The 23,626-nt window shown below is 43.2% G+C and overlaps 1 protein-coding gene and 10 non-coding genes across 11 annotated transcripts; 4 read left to right on the plus strand and 7 right to left on the minus strand.

Annotated features, from left to right (window-relative positions):
- Positions 1–1,473: 1,473 nt before the first annotated feature.
- On the minus strand, positions 1,474–1,546 carry trnar-acg (transfer RNA arginine (anticodon ACG)). The gene has a single exon. It is a non-coding gene; the product is annotated as a tRNA-Arg (tRNA).
- A 786-nt stretch (positions 1,547–2,332) lies between these two features.
- Positions 2,333–2,415, minus strand: trnal-cag (transfer RNA leucine (anticodon CAG)). Its single transcript has one exon. It is a non-coding gene; the product is annotated as a tRNA-Leu (tRNA).
- Positions 2,416–3,539: 1,124 nt separating this feature from the next.
- trnam-cau (transfer RNA methionine (anticodon CAU)) lies at positions 3,540–3,613 on the plus strand. Its single transcript has one exon. It is a non-coding gene; the product is annotated as a tRNA-Met (tRNA).
- A 432-nt stretch (positions 3,614–4,045) lies between these two features.
- trnar-acg (transfer RNA arginine (anticodon ACG)) lies at positions 4,046–4,118 on the minus strand. Its single transcript has one exon. It is a non-coding gene; the product is annotated as a tRNA-Arg (tRNA).
- Positions 4,119–4,904: 786 nt separating this feature from the next.
- On the minus strand, positions 4,905–4,987 carry trnal-caa (transfer RNA leucine (anticodon CAA)). The gene has a single exon. It is a non-coding gene; the product is annotated as a tRNA-Leu (tRNA).
- A 1,123-nt stretch (positions 4,988–6,110) lies between these two features.
- Positions 6,111–6,184, plus strand: trnam-cau (transfer RNA methionine (anticodon CAU)). Its single transcript has one exon. It is a non-coding gene; the product is annotated as a tRNA-Met (tRNA).
- Positions 6,185–6,615: 431 nt separating this feature from the next.
- On the minus strand, positions 6,616–6,688 carry trnac-aca (transfer RNA cysteine (anticodon ACA)). The gene has a single exon. It is a non-coding gene; the product is annotated as a tRNA-Cys (tRNA).
- Positions 6,689–7,474: 786 nt separating this feature from the next.
- trnal-cag (transfer RNA leucine (anticodon CAG)) lies at positions 7,475–7,557 on the minus strand. The gene has a single exon. It is a non-coding gene; the product is annotated as a tRNA-Leu (tRNA).
- A 1,123-nt stretch (positions 7,558–8,680) lies between these two features.
- On the plus strand, positions 8,681–8,754 carry trnam-cau (transfer RNA methionine (anticodon CAU)). Its single transcript has one exon. It is a non-coding gene; the product is annotated as a tRNA-Met (tRNA).
- Positions 8,755–9,186: 432 nt separating this feature from the next.
- Positions 9,187–9,259, minus strand: trnar-acg (transfer RNA arginine (anticodon ACG)). Its single transcript has one exon. It is a non-coding gene; the product is annotated as a tRNA-Arg (tRNA).
- Positions 9,260–19,655: 10,396 nt separating this feature from the next.
- Positions 19,656–22,241, plus strand: LOC129449167 (uncharacterized). The gene is made up of 4 exons (XM_073872685.1): positions 19,656–19,987; positions 20,092–20,462; positions 20,628–20,966; positions 22,236–22,241. The coding sequence occupies exons 1-4, from the start codon at positions 19,726–19,728 to the stop codon at positions 22,239–22,241; spliced, it is 978 nt and encodes a 325-aa protein (XP_073728786.1). The 5' UTR covers positions 19,656–19,725.
- Positions 22,242–23,626: the final 1,385 nt, after the last annotated feature.

Here is a 23,626-nt window from a genome sequence, read left to right on the forward strand (position 1 = left end):
TCGAAATGAGGAACAATGTGCCCGAAGCCTTTCATTTGCCAAAAGCACACCCAGCCCGTCTCCATATGCCCTGTAACGGATGCTGTCAAAGTGGTTTTGCATTCAATGATCCTTTCCCCCTTGATCATACTATTTTAGAACAGGGTCACAAAAAGGAATCGCCATTCTCAGACCCTGCTCGTTCTACTTGAACGCGCAATGAAAATACTTGATCAAATGCGGATGGACGCCGGCATTGCAATTTAGCGAAAAAGCGCCATCTCTGTACGTCTCAGGGCCTTTTTATGGTTCGCAGTTGCCTTCTAATGTAGACAACAGTTAACCATACGGCGGCGACATCCTTAAAAGAACCGGTGGCATTGTGTCTCGAGCACACAAGGCAAACAAGAGATTCTTCAAGAGGTGAGTGCGAAGTACAGTTTACTGCCACAGGCAATGGCCGCAGAGCTTTTTCTTTAACAGACTCTAATACGTGGAACACGTCACCACCTTACATAGGACAGTCTTTCAACTTTAGCACAATTTAAGTTTTTCTACTAGATAATGAGGCTAAAGACGAGCCAAACACGTGATCACTGAACAACTGGGACTTTGCATTGTGGATATGTAACGTTATTCCATTAATCTGTCAGCTGTGTCAAATGTGTCAAATGTAAGTGTTTATTTATAATGAGTTTTATCTAGCCTGAGAGCATGTGCGCCAAGATCGTCCAGCAACGGCAGGCGTGCCATTCTCGACATCATTTAAAAGACGATAGGAATCCTGGGCATGACATAGCCCCTCTGTGTCTCCTTGAAGTTGTTTCTGTACGTGTAACAAATTAAGAACGAGAAGGTCCTCAGTGTGGGTAGCCAGAGTGCAAGAAGCCCAGTCGTGCTCTCCTCGCAGGAGTTTCCTCGCTGGTGGCGCACAAAATGCCACGCAACCAGACACAAGGGGCCACCCAGGAGCTGTCGGTCTGGGCGTGCCTCGTTGGCGCAGTTAGGCAGCGCGTCAGTCTCATAATCTGAAGGTCGTGTGTTCGAGCCTCACACGGGGCAGGGTGCCCTTTTGTCGACTAGTTTGAGCCTTTAGCCCCGTTTTCCTTCCGCACAGTGTGCCACGCGTCCACGGCCTGAAGGCCAGCGTGTCCTCCCTGGTGGTCTAGTGGCTAGGATTCGGCGCTCTCACCGCCGCGGCCTGGGTTCGATTCCCAGTCAGGGAACGCTCTTTTGACGTGAGCTTGCCTTTTTCACCGGCCGGGTTATGCGCAATGCTGGCTTCGAAGGCAAGGATCGCAGCACCTCCAAGAGGCAAAGCTTCACTGCCTCCGGCCCATCGACCTAAGGTTGGACGGCTAAATTGCCTGCCTGCAGTCCTGCGCTCCGCCATCTGAGCAATCAGAGCCTGGTGTGCGTCCTCTGCTCTACTGAGGCATGTTGACGCAGGACAGCAGACACCCAACTTGTGGGAGGAAGGAGTAAAAACAGGATCGAGCCAGCCAGGAGTCGAACCTAGAATCTTCTGATCCGTAGTCAGACGCGTTATCCATTGCGCCACTGGCCCAACAACCTGGGAAGTCATGCTTGGAGAAGACAGCTGGATTCTGGAGGCCAGCTGCCAAACTTCATTATTAAATATTAATCCGGTTTTACTCTGCCATCATTAAATCCATTATTACACAATCAATAATTACATGGTTCCCTGCTGCAGCAGCCAAGGACAAGGCCAAGCTGCAGCGGGTGATCCGCTCGGCAGAGAGAGTGATCAACACCTCTCTACCTTCTCTGGAATCCCTTCACAACATCAGGGCTGTGAGAAGGGCAAGAAAAATTATGTCTGACCCATCTCATCCAGGCTGTACCATGTTTCAGCTGCTCCTTTCAGGTAGAAGGCTTCGGCTCCCGAGAACTGCAAAATCCCGGCATCGCCTGAGCTTCTTTCCCACGGCCGCCAGGCTGCTTAATGACAATTCAATTCCTTTTCAGGACTGAATGCACTGTTTGCACTTTATTGTTTCTATTACTCCTACTTTTATCATTCAGTATTAGTGTAAGTATCATTATTACTCTTAGCACCTTCCATTCACCTTCCATATGACTGTGTATTGTCATATCTTGTTCTGTCTTAATGTTTCGTTTGCCACATTACATCCATGCGTGACTGGATGTAAAGAATTCCAATTGTGTTTGACACTATATTGCAATAAATTGAACCTTGAACCTTCATCTCTACCAAAATGGGAAACCGGGTCATCCCCCGCGTGCCTGTCTCCAGGCGTCTTTGAAAAGGACGCTCCCTCGGAAGAAAGCGCGATACACAGCACGGGTGGCTACAACAAAGGCAAGAGAATGTCAGAAGTGGGATTCGAACCCACGCCTCCAGAGGAGACTGCGACCTGAACGCAGCGCCTTAGACCGCTCGGCCATCCTGACCAACCCAACTGGTCCGGGCGAGTCGATTGCGCTCCTAAGCGAATGTGCCGGTGTAGCTTTTGGAATGACTCACGATTTTATTGCCTTCATGCAGCTCATCTTTAATTCTTATTTATTTCTTTACAAACGCCTTGAAATAGTGACGAATGTGGATTTTTCGAAATGAGGAACAATGTGCCCGAAGCCTTTCATTTGCCAAAAGCACACCCAGCCCGTCTCCATATGCCCTGTAACGGATGCTGTCAAAGTGGTTTTGCATTCAATGATCCTTTCCCCCTTGATCATACTGTTTTAGAACAGGGTCACAAAAAGGAATCGCCATTCTCAGACCCTGCTCGTTCTACTTGAACGCGCAATGAAAATACTTGATCAAATGCGGATTGACGCCGGCATTGCAATTTAGCGAAAAAGCGCCATCTCTGTACATCTCAGGGCCTTTTTATGGTTCGCAGTTGCCTTCTAATGTAGACAACAGTTAACCATACGGCGGCGACATCCTTAAAAGAACCGGTGGCATTGTGTCTCGAGCACACAAGGCAAACAAGAGATTCTTCAAGAGGTGAGTGCGAAGTACAGTTTACTGCCACAGGCAATGGCCGCAGAGCTTTTTCTTTAACAGACTCTAATACGTGGAACACGTCACCAACTTACATAGGACAGTCTTTCAACTTTAGCACAATTTAAGTTTTTCTACTAGATAATGAGGCTAAAGACGAGCCAAACACGTGATCACTGAACAACTGGGACTTTGCATTGTGGATATGTAACGTTATTCCATTAATCTGTCAGCTGTGTCAAATGTGTCAAATGTAAGTGTTTATTTATAATGGGTTTTATCTAGCCTGAGAGCATGTGCGCCAAGATCGTCCAGCAACGGCAGGCGTGCCATTCTCGACACCATTTAAAAGACGATAGGAATCCTGGGCATGACATAGCCCCTCTGTGTCTCCTTGAAGTTGTTTCTGTACGTGTAACAAATTAAGAACGAGAAGGTCCTCAGTGTGGGTAGCCAGAGTGCAAGAAGCCCAGTCGTGCTCTCCTCGCAGGAGTTTCCTCGCTGGTGGCGCACAAAATGCCACGCAACCAGACACAAGGGGCCACCCAGGAGCCGCCGGTCTGGGCATGCCTCGTTGGCGCAGTTAGGCAGCGCGTCAGTCTCATAATCTGAAGGTCGTGAGTTCGAGCCTCACACGGGGCAGGGTGCCCTTTTGTCGACTAGTTTGAGCCTTTAGCCCCGTTTTCCTTCCGCACAGTGTGCCACGCGTCCACGGCCTGAAGGCCAGCGTGTCCTCCCTGGTGGTCTAGTGGCTAGGATTCGGCGCTCTCACCGCCGCGGCCTGGGTTCGATTCCCAGTCAGGGAACGCTCTTTTGACGTGAGCTTGCCTTTTTCACCGGCCGGGTTATGCGCAATGCTGGCTTCGAAGGCAAGGATCGCAGCACCTCCAAGAGGCAAAGCTTCACTGCCTCCGGCCCATCGACCTAAGGTTGGACGGCTAAATTGCCTGCCTGCAGTCCTGCGCTCCGCCATCTGAGCAATCAGAGCCTGGTGTGCGTCCTCTGCTCTACTGAGGCATGTTGACGCAGGACAGCAGACACCCAACTTGTGGGAGGAAGGAGTAAAAACAGGATCGAGCCAGCCAGGAGTCGAACCTAGAATCTTCTGATCCGTAGTCAGACGCGTTATCCATTGCGCCACTGGCCCAACAACCTGGGAAGTCATGCTTGGAGAAGACAGCTGGATTCTGGAGGCCAGCTGCCAAACTTCATTATTAAATATTAATCCGGTTTTACTCTGCCATCATTAAATCCATTATTACACAATCAATAATTACATGGTTCCCTGCTGCAGCAGCCAAGGACAAGGCCAAGCTGCAGCGGGTGATCCGCTCGGCAGAGAGAGTGATCAACACCTCTCTACCTTCTCTGGAATCCCTTCACAACATCAGGGCTGTGAGAAGGGCAAGAAAAATTATGTCTGACCCATCTCATCCAGGCTGTACCATGTTTCAGCTGCTCCTTTCAGGTAGAAGGCTTCGGCTCCCGAGAACTGCAAAATCCCGGCATCGCCTGAGCTTCTTTCCCACGGCCGCCAGGCTGCTTAATGACAATTCAATTCCTTTTCAGGACTGAATGCACTGTTTGCACTTTATTGTTTCTATTACTCCTACTTTTATCATTCAGTATTAGTGTAAGTATCATTATTACTCTTAGCACCTTCCATTCACCTTCCATATGACTGTGTATTGTCATATCTTGTTCTGTCTTAATGTTTCGTTTGCCACATTACATCCATGCGTGACTGGATGTAAAGAATTCCAATTGTGTTTGACACTATATTGCAATAAATTGAACCTTGAACCTTCATCTCTACCAAAATGGGAAACCGGGTCATCCCCCGCGTGCCTGTCTCCAGGCGTCTTTGAAAAGGACGCTCCCTCGGAAGAAAGCGCGATACACAGCACGGGTGGCTACAACAAAGGCAAGAGAATGTCAGAAGTGGGATTCGAACCCACGCCTCCAGAGGAGACTGCGACTTGAACGCAGCGCCTTAGACCGCTCGGCCATCCTGACCAACCCAACTGGTCCGGGCGAGTCGATTGCGCTCCTAAGCGAATGTGCCGGTGTAGCTTTTGGAATGACTCACGATTTTATTGCCTTCATGCAGCTCATCTTTAATTCTTATTTATTTCTTTACAAACGCCTTGAAATAGTGACGAATGTGGATTTTTCGAAATGAGGAACAATGTGCCCGAAGCCTTTCATTTGCCAAAAGCACACCCAGCCCGTCTCCATATGCCCTGTAACGGATGCTGTCAAAGTGGTTTTGCATTCAATGATCCTTTCCCCCTTGATCATACTGTTTTAGAACAGGGTCACAAAAAGGAATCGCCATTCTCAGACCCTGCTCGTTCTACTTGAACGCGCAATGAAAATACTTGATCAAATGCGGATTGACGCCGGCATTGCAATTTAGCGAAAAAGCGCCATCTCTGTACGTCTCAGGGCCTTTTTATGGTTCGCAGTTGCCTTCTAATGTAGACAACAGTTAACCATACGGCGGCGACATCCTTAAAAGAACCGGTGGCATTGTGTCTCGAGCACACAAGGCAAACAAGAGATTCTTCAAGAGGTGAGTGCGAAGTACAGTTTACTGCCACAGGCAATGGCCGCAGAGCTTTTTCTTTAACAGACTCTAATACGTGGAACACGTCACCAACTTACATAGGACAGTCTTTCAACTTTAGCACAATTTAAGTTTTTCTACTAGATAATGAGGCTAAAGACGAGCCAAACACGTGATCACTGAACAACTGGGACTTTGCATTGTGGATATGTAACGTTATTCCATTAATCTGTCAGCTGTGTCAAATGTGTCAAATGTAAGTGTTTATTTATAATGGGTTTTATCTAGCCTGAGAGCATGTGCTCCAAGATCGTCCAGCAACGGCAGGCGTGCCATTCTTGACACCATTTAAAAGACGATAGGAATCCTGGGCATGACATAGCCCCTCTGTGTCTCCTTGAAGTTGTTTCTGTACGTGTAACAAATTAAGAACGAGAAGGTCCTCAGTGTGGGTAGCCAGAGTGCAAGAAGCCCAGTCGTGCTCTCCTCGCAGGAGTTTCCTCGCTGGTGGCGCACAAAATGCCACGCAACCAGACACAAGGGGCCACCCAGGAGCCGCTGTCTGGGCGTGCCTCGTTGGCGCAGTTAGGCAGCGCGTCAGTCTCATAATCTGAAGGTCGTGAGTTCGAGCCTCACACGGGGCAGGGTGCCCTTTTGTCGACTAGTTTGAGACTTTAGCCCCGTTTCCTTCCGCACAGTGTGCCACGCGTCCACGGCCTGAAGGCCAGCGTGTCCTCCCTGGTGGTCTAGTGGCTAGGATTCGGCGCTCTCACCGCCGCGGCCTGGGTTCGATTCCCAGTCAGGGAACGCTCTTTTGACGTGAGCTTGCCTTTTTCACCGGCCGGGTTATGCGCAATGCTGGCTTCGAAGGCAAGGATCGCAGCACCTCCAAGAGGCAAAGCTTCACTGCCTCCGGCCCATCGACCTAAGGTTGGACGGCTAAATTGCCTGCCTGCAGTCCTGCGCTCCGCCATCTGAGCAATCAGAGCCTGGTGTGCGTCCTCTGCTCTACTGAGGCATGTTGACGCAGGACAGCAGACACCCAACTTGTGGGAGGAAGGAGTAAAAACAGGATCGAGCCAGCCAGGAGTCGAACCTAGAATCTTCTGATCTGTAGTCAGACGCGTTATCCATTGCGCCACTGGCCCAACAACCTGGGAAGTCATGCTTGGAGAAGACAGCTGGATTCTGGAGGCCAGCTGCCAAACTTCATTATTAAATATTAATCCGGTTTTACTCTGCCATCATTAAATCCATTATTACACAATCAATAATTACATGGTTCCCTGCTGCAGCAGCCAAGGACAAGGCCAAGCTGCAGCGGGTGATCCGCTCGGCAGAGAGAGTGATCAACACCTCTCTACCTTCTCTGGAATCCCTTCACAACATCAGGGCTGTGAGAAGGGCAAGAAAAATTATGTCTGACCCATCTCATCCAGGCTGTACCATGTTTCAGCTGCTCCTTTCAGGTAGAAGGCTTCGGCTCCCGAGAACTGCAAAATCCCGGCATCGCCTGAGCTTCTTTCCCACGGCCGCCAGGCTGCTTAATGACAATTCAATTCCTTTTCAGGACTGAATGCACTGTTTGCACTTTATTGTTTCTATTACTCCTACTTTTATCATTCAGTATTAGTGTAAGTATCATTATTACTCTTAGCACCTTCCATTCACCTTCCATATGACTGTGTATTGTCATATCTTGTCCTGTCTTAATGTTTCGTTTGCCACATTACATCCATGCGTGACTGGATGTAAAGAATTCCAATTGTGTTTGACACTATATTGCAATAAATTGAACCTTGAACCTTCATCTCTACCAAAATGGGAAACCGGGTCATCCCCCGCGTGCCTGTCTCCTGGCGTCTTTAAAAAGTACGCTCCCTCGGAAGAAAGCGCGATACACAGCACGAGTGGCTACAACAAAGGCAAGAGAATGTCAGAAGTGGGATTCGAACCCACGCCTCCAGAGGAGACTGCGACCTGAACGCAGCGCCTTAGACCGCTCGGCCATCCTGACCAACCCAACTGGCCCGGGCGAGTCGATTGCGCTCCTCAGCGAATGTGCCGGTGTAGCTTTTGGAATGACTCACGATTTTATTGCCTTCATGCAGCTCATCTTTAATTCTTATTTATTTCTTTACAAACGCCTTGAAATAGTGACGAATGTGGATTTTTCGAAATGAGGAACAATGTGCCCGAAGCCTTTCATTTGCCAAAAGCACACCCAGCCCGTCTCCATATGCCCTGTAACGGATGCTGTCAAAGTGGTTTTGCATTCAATGATCCTTTCCCCCTTGATCATACTGTTTTAGAACAGGGTCACAAAAAGGAATCGCCATTCTCAGACCCTGCTCGTTCTACTTGAACGCGCAATGAAAATACTTGATCAAATGCGGATGGACGCCGGCATTGCAATTAAGTGAAAAAGCGCCATCTCTCTACGTCTCAGGGCCTTTTTATGGTTCGCAGTTGCCTTCTAATGTAGACAACAGTTAACCATACGGCGGCGACATCCTTAAAAGAACCGGTGGCATTGTGTCTCGAGCACACAAGGCAAACAAGAGATTCTTCAAGAGGTGAGTGCGAAGTACAGTTTACTGCCACAGGCAATGGCCGCAGAGCTTTTTCTTTAACAGACTCTAATACGTGGAACACGTCACCAACTTACATAGGACAGTCTTTCAACTTTAGCACAATTTAAGTTTTTCTACTAGATAATGAGGCTAAAGACGAGCCAAACACGTGATCACTGAACAACTGGGACTTTGCATTGTGGATATGTAACGTTATTCCATTAATCTGTCAGCTGTGTCAAATGTGTCAAATGTAAGTGTTTATTTATAATGGGTTTTATCTAGCCTGAGAGCATGTGCGCCAAGATCGTCCAGCAACGGCAGGCGTGCCATTCTCAACACCATTTAAAAGACGATAGGAATCCTGGGCATGACATAGCCCCTCTGTGTCTCCTTGAAGTTGTTTCTGTACGTGTAACAAATTAAGAACGAGAAGGTCCTCAGTGTGGGTAGCCAGAGTGCAAGAAGCCCAGTCGTGCTCTCCTCGCAGGAGTTTCCTCGCTGGTGGCGCACAAAATGCCACGCAACCAGACACAAGGGGCCACCCAGGAGCCGCTGTCTGGGCGTGCCTCGTTGGCGCAGTTAGGCAGCGCGTCAGTCTCATAATCTGAAGGTCGTGAGTTCGAGCCTCACACGGGGCAGGGTGCCCTTTTGTCGACTAGTTTGAGACTTTAGCCCCGTTTTCCTTCCGCACAGTGTGCCACGCGTCCACGGCCTGAAGGCCAGCGTGTCCTCCCTGGTGGTCTAGTGGCTAGGATTCGGCGCTCTCACCGCCGCGGCCAGGGTTCGATTCCCGGTCAGGGAACGCTCTTTTGACGTGCGCTTGCCTTTTTCACCGGCCGGGTTATGCGCAATGCTGGCTTCGAAGGCAAGGATCGCAGCACCTCCAAGAGGCAAAGCTTCACTGCCTCCGGCCCATCGACCTAAGGTTGGACGGCTAAATTGCCTGCCTGCAGTCCTGCGCTCCGCCATCTGAGCAATCAGAGCCTGGTGTGCGTCCTCTGCTCTACTGAGGCATGTTGACGCAGGACAGCAGACACCCAACTTGTGGGAGGAAGGAGTAAAAACAGGATCGAGCCAGCCAGGAGTCGAACCTAGAATCTTCTGATCCGTAGTCAGACGCGTTATCCATTGCGCCACTGGCCCAACAACCTGGGAAGTCATGCTTGGAGAAGACAGCTGGATTCTGGAGGCCAGCTGCCAAACTTCATTATTAAATATTAATCCGGTTTTACTCTGCCATCATTAAATCCATTATTACACAATCAATAATTACATGGTTCCCTGCTGCAGCAGCCAAGGACAAGGCCAAGCTGCAGCGGGTGATCCGCTCGGCAGAGAGAGTGATCAACACCTCTCTACCTTCTCTTCTCTGTTTGCACTTTATTGTTTCTATTACTCCTACTTTTATCATTCAGTATTAGTGTAAGTATCATTATTACTCTTAGCACCTTCCATTCACCTTCCATATGACTGTGTATTGTCATATCTTGTTCTGTCTTAATGTTTCGTTTGCCACATTACATCCACGCGTGACTGGATGTAAAGAATTCCAATTGTGTTTGACACTATATTGCAATAAATTGAACCTTGAACCTTCATCTCTACCAAAATGGGAAACCGGGTCATCCCCCGCGTGCCTGTCTCCTGGCGTCTTTGAAAAGGACGCTCCCTCGGAAGAAAGCGCGATACACAGCACGGGTGGCTACAACAAAGGCAACAGAATGTCAGAAGTGGGATTCGAACCCACGCCTCCAGAGGAGACTGCGACCTGGGCGCCAGCTGCCGAATGATAGTCCAACAAAATGTTGAAAAATGTTGAAGCACAGCCAATCAAATCGAAGCGCTTCAACATTTGCAGCCAATCACAGAGTGGAAGTTTCAACATTTTCAACATTTGACCAATCAAAGTGAAAGAGAAAGTCTTCGGGTACGATTCCCCTCCTCACCTGTAGGTGGAGTAAGAGTGATGCTCGATGACGTGTTACTGCTCTTCTATTTTTTTTTTTTGAGTTGCCGCTCTTCGCCAGTAGGGGGAGTAGGCTAAAAATGTCAATAAAGTTGCCGAAATTGGCCGAAAGTGTACGGTCTTTGATGAGAGGGATAAGATGACCTAACTGGGAGTGTCAGGGGTCAAAAAAGTTCAGTAAAAGGTTCATGCCCTACGACGAGCATCATTGCCACGGACATCAGCATCTTTAAACGGAGGACAAATATTTGTATCTTTTATTAAGGACTATAACCGGTAAGAATGCATAACTTAATAGCATAATTAAATCTGAGAGATAATTAGAGTTTTATTTTTAATTAGTATAGTTTTTAACAACTGTTTAGGACAAGACAATGTCTGCAAAAAAAATCGCACAAAGGCATGTCGGACGATGAATGGATTTCACGTCTAAGAAAGTTTGCCGGTACAGGTGTTTGGCCTTCAGATGAAGGTAATAGACCAGCTCCTAGGCAAAAAAAGTGGCACGAGCTTTATCAAAGGGTAAGTGTGTGTTTTTTGTTATTTTTGCATAAGAAAACAATGAACGGACCTAAGTGTTTGTTGACTTGCACAATTAAGCATTTACAATAGAACTGGCCATTTACTGTATTTCCATAATAGTAACTAATGAAAGTACATTAGTGTTTGTTGACATGCATAATTAAACAGTAAAAGTAGAACGGTTTGTTTACTGTATTTACATAATAAAGCAAGAGATTAGTAATCTCATTTATTAGTCTCATTCATTACAACATTGTAACGTGACTTGGGATTTACATGGTGTAATTGTTTATATGCATTTATTTATTTATGATTGAATGTACTACTGACTACTGTTGTAAAGAAAAGCTACTTGAAACAAAGATTTGAGAAGTGGGGGTAGGGATGGTTGGGGGTTTCAGTCAAGGTGTGACTTGTGTTTTTCCTTTACATGATCTTTTAAGGGAATCACTCCCTTAAAAGTCACTCCCTTAGTTTTATTCTTAAATTACAAATGCATGTACTGTGTATTGAATTTGCCACAATGTTTATAGATTGAAAAATGCCCGATGCACTCTCATGGCCAGACAACATTGTTTGGAGGTGTCCTAAAGTGCACATGTGGTTTTCACACTCAAAAGGTAAAATACATTTCAATATGTTGCAAGTAAAAAAGAACAATGTTTTTCTTTCAAATATGATTGTATGTAATTTTTGTTTGTCTTTATCAGCCACCTATGTCTACTGGACAGACACCAAGGGTCATGCAACAACAGTCTGCTGCTGCTATTGGATCACCACAGGAGGACAGTCAGCTTCAACCCCAGGTCCAGCCTCAACCTCAGGTCCAGCATCAACCTCAGGTCCAGCCTCAACCTCAGGTCCAGCATCAACCTCAGGTCCAGCATCAACCTCAGGTCCAGCATCAGCCTCCACCCCAGCGTACTCCATCAAGGATTTCGCCAAGTTTGTCACAGGTAGATTAATTACATTTTTTTACAGGACTTGCAATGTTATCTATACATTTAAGTATCAAAGTCTGTATTGATTGGAAATTTGGTAAAGTATAGAAAGTAAAGGCTGAGATGTTTTCACATTTGCCTGCCAACTGACACACCCTGTGGCGTCTGCTGATTGGTCAGTTTAAATATCTTGTGTCAAGGTATGATTGTTCCCTAGCTTTGCAACCTATATGCCCTATCGTTCCTGCCCTCTAAAAAAGGCAGGGCTTTTTTAACCCATCGCATTGTAAATATTGTATAGAACATACTGCTGAGTTAAAAGTTACCCAATGCTGGGTTGTTTTTATTTCTTTATTTGTTTATTTATATGGATCCCAACATTTCAATAATCACAGATGATAAATATACACATATAAACATTACATATATATACATACATACATACATACATACATACATACACATACTCATACCTAAAATCTAGTTTCAATTTATAACAGGACTAGACAATAAATAAGATATGATTTATGATTACATTAATCAAGACATAAAAACCTACATCAACACATAACACCGTAGACTACTTTTAAATGACAGCTTATTACAAAGGTGACGAACTTCAATGGGAATGTTATTCCAGATGAGAATAGCTCTTTACAGGACAGTTTTCTTCATAAAATTAGTTTTTGGGTGGGGGGGTCACTATATGACCATTATTTGCTTTTCTGGTGTTATGATTATGCACAGCGTTACAGTACACTATTTGATTAAACAGAGAAATAGGCATTTTCTATTTCACCACAGATCATGGTGCTTAAAGTAACTGTTATTCTTTGGTTTAAAGTGAGCCATGAAAGTGTAGGCAAGGCAAGGCAAATTTATTTGTATAGCACATTTCATACACAGAGGTCATTCAAAGTGCTTAACATAGAAATGAGAAAACAATATATAAAAGAGAAAAAAAACGCATGCATTTTAACACACGATAAAATCACAATAAAAACAAAGATACATGAGAATTTAAAATCAATTAAAGAAAATAAATGTGATTTAATAAAAACATTTTAAAATGTTAAAAAGAATAAAACAGGAGTAAAAGTGACTTGAGTTAAAAGTGCAGTCAGTGTGAAGCAGCATAGTGCTCATTCAGTAAATGCAGAGTTAAACAGATGTGTTTTTAATCTAGACTTAAAAGTGTTTACTGTTGAAGCACATCTGATCTCTTCTGGAAGCTGATTCCAGCTAGAGGTGGCATAATAACTAAATGCTGACGCACCTTGTTTTGAGTTAACCCTTGGTATTTATATAACTGACCGGATCCTAATGATCTGAGTAATCTGTTAGGTTTATATTCAGTTAGCTTAGCACATCTGTCATGTATTTGGGTCCTAAGCCATGAAGTGATTTATAAACGAATAACAATACTTTAAAATCTATTCTAAATGTAACAGGAAGCCAGTGTAAGGACCTGAGGATTGGAGTAATGTGCTCAGATTTTTTGGTTCTGATCAGAATTCTGGCATCAGTGTTTTGTATGAGCTGTAGCTGTCTAATGTTTTTTTTTTTTTGGGGATACCAGTAAGGAGTCCATTGCAGTAATCCACCCTGCTTGTGATGAAAGCATGAACAAGTTTCTCTAAATGTGGTCAATACATGTTGCTGTTGTAATGCCAACCTTGTTGCTAAAGATTCTAGTTGGCACTTTAACTATTTGATGTTAATTGCAGACACTTAAATAGGAAATTACTTTCTTTTTCTTTGTGCATCTGTCATCATTCCAATCATTGTTTATATCTCCAAGCAAGTAAAGTTCACAGTTAACATCAGAGACATTATCAAGCATGTCACCTAAGCATGTTAGATAGTCCATGTGTGCATTAGCGGTCTACACGGGTCCAAAAATTCCTACCCGAGCCCGATCAGACCCGTAAATGTGCTACACTGAACCGACCCGGACGCGTCTGTTGTTTTGAAAGCTGGACCCGGACCCGACCCGGACCCGTCTATTATTTAAAAGCTGGACCCGGATCCGACGCGGACCCGTCTATTATTTAAAATCTGGACCCGAACCCGTCCGGGAAGACACAGAGCCGACCGGCAAATATTCTTTAGCTAAATGTTATTAATAAGTCAATAAACAAGAAGCGAAAATAAAACTTTTTGTCTTACCCATAGAAGTTAGTCTTCTCCCTCCTTGTACCTGACTGTGTGATGTGATGCACAATCCTTATTTCCAAGAAAGTTCCATCATGTTATTCCTCTCTTGACGATTTAAATGTTTAATGCTTATTCCAGCTTTAAAAGTCCACTTTACAGTCATTTGTTGTGTATCGGGTCAACTTGCTTAATAATGTTTGCCCATTTGGATTATAATAACGATTGCTCGTTCAGTGCCATGGCTGCTTTCGTTAGCTTTACTGCTTTGCTATCATCTCTGTGCTCTTTGAGCAGATCGCGAAAACTTTAGATATAACAGCAAGATGGTCAATTTATAATATTATTATAAAAATGAGAGAAGTCAGTGCAAAATGCGCGGTACGGCGGAATAGGTCTCGCCTTCTAAGTAAAAGAGCCAATTGTCAAAGGTAAAGTCATTGCGTCTCACTGCAGAAGCTCCTGACTGGTAGCCAGAGAAACATTACAAGAGCGCATGCGCGGTAGCTGCCTGGTTGGAGCAACTAAACATAAACTTTTTAACGCAATTTTAGCCTCATAGAAAAAATGTATGCGACATTTCATCTAAGTTTTTGTTGCTGTTTTTGAAAAATTTTATTTAAATGTGAGTGTGTTTTCTCCGACTCCGATCGACCTCGGGTATTACCCACAATGTTAAACAGACCCGGGACCCGAAGTAATAGATTGAGACCCGACGCGGCTGATCATTTAAAATATAGACCCGAACCCGTACGGGTCTCGGGTCGGGTCCCGGGTCTTCGGGTCTCGGGTCTTCTGTGTAGACCTCTAGTGTGCATCAAGAGGTCTATAACAGCATCTCACAAGCACTGGTCTCATATAAGGAACATGGACTTCTACCCATATAGCTTCAATGTCATCGCGTATTAAATTTTGTTTTAACTTACAAGGAATGTTGCTTTGCGCAAAGATGGCCACACCACCACCAAATTTATTTTAACACGTGGTTTGGTAACAACAGCCCAGCCTTATGTAATGTGTAACCCAATGGTGTTCTGTCCAATATTTATCCAGTGATAGGTTAAAATAACCCAGCATTTTTACAGTGTGTTCTTGGATTCTCCTCTTCCTCTTTACTTTGGCTCTGCTGTTGTAGGGTAAAGACCATTAAACTACACAGCAAAGTGCCTTATGGTTTTTCACTTTATTTTTGTCTTCTTTATTTTGGCAGTTAAAGCTACTTTTTCTGTCATGTATGCAAAATTGACTTAAGTAGTAAATATGTAGTAAATATGTTAATACTTTTTCTGCATTTATCATGCAGCCATTTAGTAATTTTATTTTTTCCCCACTGTGCTAACACATTTTTATTGAAATTGTTTTGCCCTATTTCAGTTTACCGAGTCAAGATTTAGCGGGTCTCATATTGCTGCAGCGAAGCCCAACCTAAAGATGGCTAGAAGACCATCTCAGGCTACTGACCAACCTAGCTCAACAGCAGTGTCCAGTCCCCCTATACCAAGCACTACTGTATGTATAGGCCACATTGCATTTGCATAATTCTTTTCTCCGTTTATTATTCCAGGAAACCATAATATAATGAAGTAAGAACAATATACATTACTATACAGTGCTTTATTTTAAATAGATTTACTATCACACATTTGGTGTGGTCAGCAATATTTCTTTTATAAGAAATTGACACTCTTATTCAGCAACGCATTGCATGCACATTACATTTATCAAAAACAACAATTGTTTCATTTTAAAATATAAAAAATTGTAACCCTAAAGGGTGTTTTAAGTGTAATATTTCTGTAAAGGCTAGGGACAGAAAAATGGACATTTCCGTAGAATGACCCAAAACTGAACACATACTACTCAACCGTGGTGTATTGTTACATCTAGGATGACATTAAAGCTGCGGTCGGCAACTTATTTTATCATATTTTTTGATCATATTCACTGAAACCAACACTATGCTCCAATAGAACAACATCAACTAGACTGTTTAAGAAAAAACCCTGCGCTTCTAGCTCCACCTGGAGCCTGTTATTTGTTTTGCAAAAATCCACCGCTCCCGGTTCATTTGGTCCAATCAGCGCAGGCTGGTTCATTTGGTCCAATCAGCGCAGGGCTGTGTAAAATCTGCCTGTCAATCACAGTACCTGCACGCGCCACAGATCCCCATCCCCCTCGCGCGCGTTACAATATCACGTGCATCCGCCTGAATTCATAGTTGTTTTGGTTTGAACAGCGTGATGGCGGAGAGAACTTTCAGTAACAAACTTCCGATTTCTCGGTTAACAACTAGAGCTAGGAAAACAACCAATGAAAAGAAGGAAATAAAGATGGAAAGCGACTGTGACCGTATTAAAACTAGGATCAATATCGGACCGGCATTTGAAAGGAATCTACGAGATTTTAAGCTGGATGCAGAGCTTGCCACATTTCTTCTCAACAGGTAATTGTGCTTTATCAACCATTGATTGTATTTCGGAGTGTTATGTAAGTAATCTAAGTATTCTTGCTAAGTATGCGTTCACAATAATACTTTTGCACACGCGCTGACGAGAACGTGCTCTGAGGGAGGTTGCTCGGAGGTAGTGGGGGAGGGACATGAAATTGTAAACATTTGGAAACTGCTCAATCCTCCAGAGTTGCCGACGGCAGCTTTAAATGATTGAACAGTTATATTTGATGTCTTTCTACTGTTGTAAAATATATTGCATTGCATGTTTGTACAGACACAAGACCCTGGGGTTCCAGTCTCCGTCCCCAGATCAACTGCCGATGTTACCAGTCCCACATCATCATGCAGCGTTGTCTCCGTAAGTAGTTTAATATTCTACTGGTCCAGTGGGCTTATTATGTTTGTATATTAACTGTCACACACAATGGGGCCAGCCAACTGACACTTTTGTAACAATTTTAAATTCTGAACACCTTTGCCACAAATTTATCCATTTGTCAGTATTTGATATCTAGTAATAGATAAAGGCTCACATGCCCAAAAATGATACATTTTATTATTTTTATATAATTACCTTTTTAATGACTAATTTAAAGTTACCAGTTTGTACACTGTAAAAAGTTTCATGGGCTTTTTGACTTTTATTTTCTTTCCACATTTGAGATATCAAATACACTGGACAAATGTTTACATAAAGCTTTCAACACAGAATAATAACAGAATTTCTAAAAAAAAGATCCAAAGTTTACATAACCCTGATTCACTGTACAATGTTATTTAGTTTTTATGTTTTGTGATAGTTTACATATTATAGTTTACATATACCTGCCTTTTCATTGTATGATGTTGATGTCATTAGCATCGCTGAATGTTATAATTTATTGAAGTAGTTGTGTATGAGTTTCTTAATTGTTCACAATGTAAGAAGATTAATCTTAACATCATACAGTCACTGGTGAAAGGAGTCAAATATGTGTAAAAGGCTGAATTGCAAAGATTCTTGTTAGAGTCATGTATCCGGTTTTTCCTTATTTTTGTTATTTGATTTAATCCGGTTTATTATCTTGTTAATTAGCTCCGCCTCTGTTCTCATTATTTTCAATTGTCCTCACCTGTGTCTTGTTTGATTTGATTATCTGTCCTGTGTATTTATAGCCTGTCTGTGATTCAATTCTTTAGCCGTTTCTCAATACCAAGTACGCCAAACTCGGACTTGTGTCCTTCGTAGTTCGAACTTGCAAGTTCAGACTCGGAAGAACGAACTCCTGACGCGAAATGCATTCTGGGAAACTTCGCTGTCATAAGTCCACACAAGTCTCCTCTGATGGATCCTCGATAAAATGGGCGGATCAAGAACACATCTGGGGATTTTATATGAACTTGGGCTTGATGCAAACTTTGAATTGGAACAGTACTTGGGCCGCGACTGATGACGTTTCACAAGTCCACAAGAACGCAAGTACAGACAAGAATGCATATTGAGAAACGGCTTTTGTCTCATCTTAGTTGGTGTTAAATGTTGTTTTAGTGTGTTGTGTGCATCTGCTTGTCTGGTCATTGCTAAGTTTGTGATTAAAGTTTTTTCTTTATCCTCCTGCATACACAACTGTTGTAATTCTGCAGGAACTCGATGAATTAAATAGATAAACATGGTAAACTAAGTTTTAATGACTACAGCTGAAAAATACTTTTTAGTGTGAAAATAATCAGTGTTTTATAGATTTTATTTAGATGAGCGTTTTATTTAAGGGTCGTCTTGGATAAAGTGTTATTTAATAAGGGTAACTTAAGGGACTAAATGTTTTTACTGCGCTCTTACAAGCACCAAGTGTACTAACGCTTCCTCGTTTGTGGTCGGAGACCTTGTCAACCGAGGATCACATGTGGATTGCAAGCCGGCTTTTTAAAATGGGGTCCAGGGGAAAGCCGGAACTTAGTGACAACGTTCAGCTCTGGTATCACCCACCACAGCCTGCACAGACATACAATCAGGCTCCAGCCCCAGACAGATTTTTTTGTCATGCCCTTTTGCTGTGGATGCCGTATAAGCTGTTGAAGGTCAAGGTTCTCTGTCCCAATCCTGCCTGTGGACAGCATCAACTGACAGGAGGCGGTTTGCATAAAAGGGCACAGCAAGTTCATGACATTGACAGGATGTACAACATGGTCACAGAAACCCTCATCTGTAAGAAGTGTAAAGCTTCTCACGTGTCCTGGAGTCAGACTGTCCTGCAACAGCTGGATCTGGGTCATCGCTCTGAGTTTCGGATCATCCTCACGCAGAAGTGAGTACACTTTATTTCGCCTGTGATCTGAGAGTCATTAGACTCTTGCGTGAACGTGGCCTAGGCAACAGCCCCACGCGTGTTATTAAACAGCTGCGTGAGAACCACAGCGAGGAGTGGCTCCAGCGTCTGGCCCGGTACACCACCCAGTGCATGGACTTCATCAACTGCCCTGGGGTGTTGCCAATGCAGTTCCAAGAACCTCCTGAGCCTACAGTGTTGCCGAGCGTCAAGTGGCTTCTCACTGTCTACAGCCAAGACATCCTGACAAGGCTGGATCCACACATGGCACAGTGTTGAAAATGGATTCAACTAAAAAGGTTAGCAGTAAATTTCTATGTATGCCATTGTCTGTTTTATCGCAAAAAGGTGCTTTATTTGTCATTTGCATGGTTGGTTTCATTACATTTGTAAAGTATGTTCCATATGTCTTTTGCAGATCACCAAGAAGCTGGCTGGGACAGCGAGGGGAACAGAACTCTGGCTCACCTCTGTTGGCAATGAGTTTGGTCAGGTGCTCATGAGTGTGTTGACAGCCCAGGAAGGAGCAGGACTGGACATGATGATAGATGGTCTGGTGAAAAGATACCAGCAGGCTGGTGTGGATCCACCTGCTGTGTTGTATGTTGACTGTGGGTGCTGCACTGAGGTGGGGGAAACCAAGCTGAAAACCAGGTTCAGAGGATGGCCAGATCTCTTAATAAGGCTGGACATCTGGCATTTCATGCGCAGGATTGCTGTGGGCTGTACAACTGATGCCCATCAGCTTTATCCTATATTCATGGCACGACTGTCTGCATGCATCTTTGAATGGGATGCTGCTGATGTTGCTGTGCTACGCAGAGCCAAGAAAGAGCTGCTGGTGTCCCAGGGTTGGCCTGTACTGACAGATGAAGTTGTCAGTAAACATCTTTCCAAACAGGAGCTGGCTCTGCATTGTCGGAGGAGGACCCGTGGAGAGGAGACTACCATTCTTCTCCTTGAGCGACTGCTAACAGAGCTCATGACCAGCAATGGCAGTGACTCTATGGGTGTTCCTCTTCTGGACAGAGAAAGGATGGAGCACATCTGGAGTGTCCAGAAGAAGCATGTCAAATGCATCCAGGACCCACCCGGTGTAGCCCTCTATACTGAGATGGGGACCTTAACCAAGGGAGGTCTGCTTCTGAAGACATACCGATCTGCCAGAGGATCCACATCTCTAGAGTCCTTTCATTTACATTTAAACCGTTTTATCCCAGGTATGTGTCTGTGACAAATACTTTGCATTTGTAAAACCAAACCATCACATGCCTTTGTGTGTTTCTTTAATACTATCTAAACACTATTGTCTCTTTACAGGTACCAGTGCCAACAGTCTTAACTTTCAGATTTATCTGCTGGAGGGACTAAACAGGTGGAATCAGGACCGGGAGGCTGCTTCCTTGTCATCAGGACCATCAGCTTTGTGCAGCTACACCGGAGAACTTATTTACTGCGTAAACAGAAATTATGAAAAGCTGTTTGGCAAGAAAGTGGTCCCCACATTTCATCCACCTTCATGTTACACTGGTAAGAGAATTTGTTTTTGTTAATAAACCTGCAGTTTGTAAGTCTTATTTTTTTATATAATTAACTCTCATTTGTATTTAATTCCCTTTTATTTGTTTATTTAGGTGAACTTATTGGAGTGCAGTATTTATTCCAGCAGACTGGTCGGGCACTGCAGGACATGAACCCAGACTCTGAGCAGATGGCAGAGCTTATAGAGGAACTTGATGTGGAGGAGAGGGAGGAAGATGAAGGGTCCTTTGACATCAATGAGGATCACACAATAAGAGATCCAGAGGCTGTTCTGTCACCGCCCTTCACCATGACAACGAGTCCCTCTACCTTGGTTGCAAGCAGTGCCACATCTATCCAGGCCTCCATATGTACTTCACTGGTTCTTCTGACACGTGACCCCTCACAGTCTCCAACTGCTCTCTCACCTGTTCACGTGGAGCCTGGAGATACTGGTCAGGATGATGATGATGATGATGAAATGGTAAGTGTCACTTGTATGCATTTCAATTTAACTAGAATATTTCAAATGGTGTTTGCGAATATCTGCCTCGGTGCATTTCAGATATTTTGAACTTAAGAGTAATTAGCTAATTAACAGAAAATGTGAATATCAAACAAAATATTTAGTGTAATTTGTTTTTAATAGGCTGTTGACTCCCAGAACGTGCCAGGATTCCAGCATGTGGACAGGCTGGCAGAATATCTGGTCGAGCTTCGGAAATGCACAGCCCTCAGCCTGACTAACCAGGAAGCAGAAACAATTATTGGACTTTGGCAAAACCTGGATGCCTTTGACAAGTGGCGGGTGGTGTATCGACCTCGATTTAAGAAGAGACTGCTGACTGGACGCTTCAGAACACCAAAGACGCCCACTCGCACCCCTGGAGTAGAGAGCACCACCAGATGCGTGCTAGGTGCAAGCAGCGCACCTGCTCAGTGGCCTGACTGTTGCCGTCTGGTGGAAACCATTTTCATCAGGCTATGCGTAATCCACCTTGTCTCCAAAAGAAAAGGCGGGAAAACTTATTCAAGATGGTCTTTGATCCTAGAAGCAGTGTTTCCCCTAGGTTTACAGCTTTGGGGGGGGGGGGGGCTGGGTAGGTATAATATATATATATATATATGAAGAGTTTGGTTCCAAAACGCGATAAACGCCATTTTTGAAAAAAATAAGTTACTGCCAAAATCAGTATTATATCAGGTCAGTAGTTAAAAGTAAATTCTTAATTTTACGCAAAATCCAATATCCGCCGTGTTATTCTGTCATCTTTTCTCCCTTTTTTCCCAAAATGCGATAAACGCCAGTCCTTTTTTACAGAACGCAATAAATCCATTTCTGATATTACAGCCCACCAGTCACGCAATGTAAACAAACAATGGCGGACGCGCTGAGTACACGGAGTCCTAGTTTTCCTCATCTACTTTGTACTTCGTGATCAACAAACAAAACAAAATAATACTTTAATTGCATCGCTAAACCTGTGATGGTTTTCTGTGATGGGAAAGAAACGTAAGCCATCAGCATCTAATATTTTCCCTGAGAGGCACTCGGGAGACGGGTGCTTGTTCTCCCGACAGCATCAAGCTTCCCATGCTAACACATCGACCCCAGAGGATCTTATGAAAAACTTTACATAATTTTACTCAAAGTCAACGAAAATCGAGCAGGACCAAAAACATTTTACAGCTGATCGCTGTGAAAGACGTTAAGCGACGTCGTAACCGCAATGACAGTGATCTTAATATGACAAAGTAAGTGTTTTGATTAATGAAATTAATGTTTATATTTTTAATTAGTGTGTACAACTAGTCAACTAAATGAATATAACATGGCAAAGATGAATGCACATTTATATAGGCTATTGATTCAATAGATTTATAGCATTTTGAATAAAAACTTGTCATGGATTTATTGCATTTTGTGGAAAAAATAATCCGTTTTTATAATAAATCTTTGAAAATCAACTTATGGATTTGAATTTTTTATGTTTTTATCACCTAAAGATGCTATGTGAAAGTTTGTAACAGAAAATAGTTGTTTTCATCTTGTCACTTTCTTGGTATAGAAAACACGTTTTTACCAAAATTTGTCAAAATGGATTTATTGCGTTTTGGAACCAAACTCTTCATATATTATTGCTCATTCATTGTTCGTCAATGTTAGTTAATACATTTATATGATAAACAAATTTTAAATGATGCATTTGTTGGAGAGAATAATCCTGTTTTTTTTAATTATCTGTTCTGTTGTCAGACATAAAACGAGTCGACTATAAAGTAGTGAGTAAACACGATCCAGTCACACCTTGAGTTTAATCCAACCAGCTGTTCCTTTAACTCTGCTAAAATCCTGATATATAAACTCGATTTATAATTGTCTGACAAAATAACCATACATTTACATTGAAGCCTTATTGCTGTTTTCTCATCATGTCTTTTTGTGTTATGAGCTTTTTTATTTCAAATGTGAGTTTTATTGTATGTTGCGTACAGGGCTTGACAATAACTTTTTTGCTCACCAGCCAAAGTGGCTAGTTGTTTTCCAAAGATACTACCCACTCAGCATTTTCACTGGCCACAATTTTGTTGCTGGTAAAATACATTTTATATGATTAAACTTGACTGGCATCCTAAAATGACTTTGAGTAATTGTACTCGATTTAGCTATGCAGATTGACTTTCAAATGCAGACTGACCACCCAAGTTAAGACTACATTATTTAGCTGTTAATATCACTATAGATCATATCATATATTTAGTTGCATGAAAAACATGCTAGAAAGGCATAAATAGATTAACTTTAAATTAATATATTAACAGTAAAAATATAAACACAAAAACCCTAGACAAACACTTGAAATATGTATTAACAACAGCAGTAAAATTTATATGCTTGATCATGGTTTCAGTTATTTAAGACTTTAAATGGCAAATGTCGAGAGGGTATTATTTTTGCACGAAGTAGCCTACATTAAAATGATGCACGAACCTCTCCACTTGTGGGTTTCCTTTGATTTCGGACAAAACGGGGACGTGTGCATTCAGGTATGCACTATGAATTTCTCTCCGCTCTTGCCCAGAGAGTGTGCATGCACTTTAAGGGCCCTATTTTAACGATCTAAGCGCATTGTCTAAAGCGCACAGCGCAACGTCTAAATGGGCGTGTCCGAATCCACTTTTGCTATTTTAACGACGAGAAAAATGGTTTGTGCGCGAGCGCATGGTCGAAAAGGGTTGGTCCTATTGTAATGGGAGTATTTTGGGCATAACGTGCAGTAAACCAATGAGAGTCTCAGCTCTCATCCCCTTTAAAAGCAAGTTGCGCTGGCGCTATGTCTAATCCCTATTTAGATGACGAACTTTGTAAACTGAAAAACTAAGCGGAGGAAGAAGATCCACAGTTTAAGATTAATGTTAAATATTTGTTTTGTTTTTAACTTGTATTGAAATTGTTATTTTTTTATTAAAACCTTTAAAACCCGTTTTCTTTTAGTCATGGAAGTAAAAAGCAGGCTTGTAATTGCTTTAAATGTATGACTATCCAATATCATCAAAACATAATTTACAAGTATGCAAGATAAGGTTTGTACTCTATCTCCTGTTTGTTACAAATAAAGTATTTTTAAAGAAATTACAAACGGCTCT

This window comes from Misgurnus anguillicaudatus, chromosome 10, assembly GCF_027580225.2.
Source record: "Misgurnus anguillicaudatus chromosome 10, ASM2758022v2, whole genome shotgun sequence".
NCBI classification, from domain to species: Eukaryota; Metazoa; Chordata; class Actinopteri; order Cypriniformes; family Cobitidae; genus Misgurnus; species Misgurnus anguillicaudatus.